The sequence below is a fragment of the Papaver somniferum genome, chromosome 4, assembly GCF_003573695.1.
Source record: "Papaver somniferum cultivar HN1 chromosome 4, ASM357369v1, whole genome shotgun sequence".
NCBI lineage: Eukaryota > Viridiplantae > Streptophyta > Magnoliopsida > Ranunculales > Papaveraceae > Papaver > Papaver somniferum.
Genome location: NC_039361.1, coordinates 131,798,108 through 131,802,609, shown reverse-complemented (window position 1 = coordinate 131,802,609; position 4,502 = coordinate 131,798,108). Strand labels below are relative to the sequence as shown.

General features: G+C 38.7%; 1 protein-coding gene across 1 annotated transcript; it reads right to left on the bottom strand.

Moving 5' to 3' along the window:
* Window positions 1–360: 360 nt before the first annotated feature.
* Window positions 361–3,524, bottom strand: LOC113273144. The gene is made up of 3 exons (XM_026522908.1): window positions 2,126–3,524; window positions 725–1,876; window positions 361–641 (listed from the first exon to the last, which is right to left on the bottom strand). The coding sequence occupies exons 1-3, from the start codon at window positions 3,522–3,524 to the stop codon at window positions 361–363; spliced, it is 2,832 nt and encodes a 943-aa protein (XP_026378693.1).
* Between the last annotated feature and the right edge of the window lie 978 nt (window positions 3,525–4,502).

The following is a 4,502-nucleotide window of genomic DNA, read 5'->3' as shown; positions in this document are numbered from 1 at the left end:
AACCTGATAAACTCTCCCTTTAAAGCCCATCCATTGAAAAGCCATATTCTCAAAATAAGACTTGTTACGTAACTTCCATAACTCCGTGACAATTGCAAGATTTGCAACCAACCACAGGTCCTTTATCATTCTACTACGACCTTTAGCAGCCTTATACGAGTCCACCATGTCTTCATTTGGATCCATCTTGAAAACTCCAGCCACCCAAGCCCAAATCCTCCTAGCAACTCTGCAATGCCAAGTGATGTGTCTAAGAGTTTCGCAACTTTTCCTGCATAAGCGACACATAGTAGGAATGCTCCTACCAGTCTTCTTAATAATATTGTCTTCACTAGCACAACATTGCTTGGTCCAAATCTTCTAGTATTGCACACTCAAGGTAGGGTGCACAACCTGTCTAGAAAACAGATTTGCACAAGGCACAACTTCTGCCGACAACTTAAGAGCGGCCTTAGCCGACTTAACTGAGAAAACGCCTTTGCTATCTAAATCCCAAATTTTATAATCCTCACCACCAGCAATAACCAGCAAGTTTTCCACATCAATATTACAACGAATCATCAACTCTCTTGTTTTTTCAGGAATAACCCAAGCACCATCAAAAATGATATCACTAACTTTAGCCTTAAAATCATTAGGGCCTTTGGAAGTGATGCCAAGTCTTTGCGCAATAGAAAATCACCACACCAATTATCAAATAATAGGTAAGTATTAGCACCATTACCTATAATTGAGCGTGTATGCTTCTGCACAAAGTTGTAGACCAAGCGAATACCAGGAAAAACCGAAGAACCCAGCTTGTAATTTATCAGATTACCATTGATCTTAAAGTATTTGGCCCTCAAAAATCTGGCCCAGATCTTGTTTGAATCCCGAATAGAAATCCAAAGATTTATGAGCATATCCCTATTAACATCATTTAACTTCTTAATGCCAAGACCACCTTCACGCTTTGAGAGGCATAGATCATCATATAGAACCGTAAAATATTTACGTTTTTCAGCATCCCCGGACCAAAGAAAATTTCTAATGGCACTCTCAACTTGCTTAATAACCGTGCATGGCCACTTATAAACAGCCATAAAATGAATAACATAACTAGAAATCACCGATTTAATTAGCACAAGCCTTACTTGGAATGATAAAAGTTTACTTTTACATCCAGCCAACTTGTCCATAATCTTCTCAACCACTTGGTGAACGTGAATATGCCGAACAATTCCAGGTTTCAATTGAATACCTAAGTATTTATCCGGAAACATAGCTCTCTCCATACCCAAATAGTTAGAAATAGCAATAGCATGAGAAATTCTATCACCTCCAAAATAAAACTTGCTCTTTTCATAGTTTACGCACTGACCAGACGGACGTTCATACAAAACAAGCATATTCTTCAAATTTTGCAAACTATGAAGATTACCTTTGCAGAAAATAAGGATATCATCCGCGAAAAGTAAGTGAGTAGGCGCCACACCTTTCTTACTAACCATAACATGCATACTATTATTTGCAAACAACTTGGAAAGATTGCGACTTAAAACATCTTCAATAAGAACAAAGATCAAAGGTGAGAGAGGATCATCTTGACGCATACCTCTAGCAATACTGAAATAACCTTCAGGGCATCCATTAATCATGACAGAAATCCGAGCTGAGCTAAGGATATTAAGAAACCACTTGCACCAAGAATCAGAAAATCCATATTGACGAAAAACTTCAGCTATGAAATCCAAACTTATCGTTTCAAAAGCTTGGGAAATATCCAGTTTGAGGACAACATTTCCATGCTTCCTTTCCGTATTGATCTCATTGATCAATTCAGACGCCAAAGCTATATTCTCATGAGTGTTTATACCCTTCATAAACGCCGCTTGCTCTTCAAAGATCAACTTATTTAAAACAGTACCAAGCCTGGTAGCCATAATCTTAGTAATGATCTTGAAGAAAAAATTGCTCAAGCCAATTGGCCTATAGTATTTAATAGCATCAGACTTATTATTTTTTGGAATAAGAACAATAAAACTAGAGTTAATGCCATTGGGAATTTTATGCATAGACCAACAGTTTGCAATTGCATTAAAGATATCTCTAGAAATAATGTCCCAGCACTGTCGATAGAAAGAACCTGTGAAGCCATCTGGGCCAGGCGCAAAATCAGCTCCCAAATCGAAAACCGTCATTTTAACTTCCTCCAAAGATGGAATAGCATCCATATAGGCACTTTCGGTAGCTGAAATGCTCTCATGCTCAATATCAAATAAAACTGGATCAATATGAACGTCACCTCCATTGAACTTGGCCTGATAATGGTTAACAACGTAATCATTTATCTCATCCTGCAAAAACAAAGTAGTATCGTTAGAAATCTTAAGCTCTGATATGGTATTTTGACTTCTCCTCATGCGGATGCTGTTATGAAAGAAACGAGTATTTTGGTCACCATCCTCTAACCAAGTTACTCTTGACTTCATCTTAAGCATAATGGCCAAATCCATTCTCACATCATCAACCTCCTTTTTGGCATCCGCAACCCTTAGGAATTGAAATTCATCAGCCGGATCATAATCAAGAATATCATTCTCAGTTTCCAGCTTCAATTCAGCCTGCTTCAAGTGAAATTGTACATCTCCAAAAATAGTTCTGTTCCAAATCTTCAACACCTCTTTTAGTCTCTTCAGCTTAGAAGTAAAAACAAAAGGGGGAGCACCATTAAGATCCAAACTCCATCTCTCTTCCACCAATTGCATAAAACCTGGATGGGAAAACCACATCTTCTGAATTCGAAAAGGAACTCTAGCCGGCTTTGGATTTTCAAAAGCAAACCCAAAATGGGGGGAATGATCTGAACAAACCCTAGGCAAGGCCTTGCATCTCCAGTTCGCATACTTATAGCACCAAGCATCATTAAAAACCGCCATATCATGTCTAGAGACAATTCTGTGAGCTCCACTTCTATAATTATACCAAGTATATTTTTTACCAATAGCATCAGCCTCAACCAAGCCATTGTCAGAAATCCCTTCTTTTCCTCCAGGCGTAAAATGCAATTGAAATCTCCCAACACCAACCAAGGAATAGATATAAAACCTAAACCTAATTGACGGCCAAAGTCTCTTTCTTACCACCAGATTATAGGAAGCATAAACATCCGTAATGAAATCCCCCGTAAAATTCACAGTAATTGCTTGCTTTGAAGTAGATAAAATATCAGGCCTTAAAAGAGTATTCTTCCATAAAATACAAATATTACCTTTATCTCCATCAACCTCATTTTTAATAACATCTTCAGAAAAATCAACCAAATTAAGAGACCTAACAAAACGTACACTGCAGAAAACATGCGGTTCTGCAATGCAAATTACGTCAGGTTTGTGCAAGTAAGAAAGCTCCTGCAACTTGTCTCTTGCACCATCCTTAGCCAAGAATTGAGCATTAATTAACCATGCTCCTTGAAGGGCTTGCTGAACCCTTATCATCTTCTTTGCGTGTTTGACTTCGATCTCTTCTAACAACTTGACCCTCATTCTCAACCGGCTTGGCACCAGGTTTGCTGTTCTTTTTTGGCGCGGTTTTAACAACGCCCTTCTTAGCCAAATTATCCAACTTCTTCTTCTCAGCTAACTCCCTTCTAAGATTATCTTCATCATCTTTAGCAGCACTCCATTCTAATTTTTCAGCCTCAATCTCTACGTTGCGGGCAGATTGCAAAGCATCCGGTGGTTTTTCCTTAAAAGGCGAAGCATCGGCTTCAATGCTTTCTTCTTAATCTTCACTAGCTTCAATAACAGTTTCAAACATAGTAGAAGTCTCAAGGACTTCATCAGTTCGAACTGGAGAGGACCTTCTAGCTGTTCTAGTTGGAGAACTAAAACCATCATCGAGTTTTTTCAATGCAGTATTAGAAAGCATCTCTTGGGTTTGTTGAGTTTGTGAAAAATCTTGATGAGCAAATTCATGTTGTTGTTTCTCTAAATCCGAAATACCATCTTCTTCTTGAGCACTCTTCTCTTCCTCTTGCCTCTTCTTTGCCATAAGCAATTGTCTAGTATGTTGCAATTTAGCCAATAAAGCATCTTGTATTTTTGCAAGATCTGCAGCCTTTGCCATATCATCAGCTATCCTTTTTTGTTCATCATAGACTTTGTAAAGTTCCTCTTCCTCCTTTTCAAGGTCCAAAGAGAGTGTAGCAGCATCATCAGCAAGATCACGCAAGGGCACTGAACCAATTGTAAGATTAGTGCTAGCAGAATCAGGAAAGACATGCGGAATGTCTGCAATATTGTCTTCTCCAGCAATACTCGAAGCTGGACTCGGAATCAGAGTATGACACCCAATATGCTTAACTCCTCCAATACATAACCCATCATCCTTAGGATCCAAAGATTGTTCCCCTCCTCCTCCAGTATGTGCCGGTGGTGGAGGTTTATCTTTTGGCTTAACATATTTTTCCTTCTTCCAATAATCTTTCAGTTCATCCATTTCAGCCTTGAGAGCCGCACATT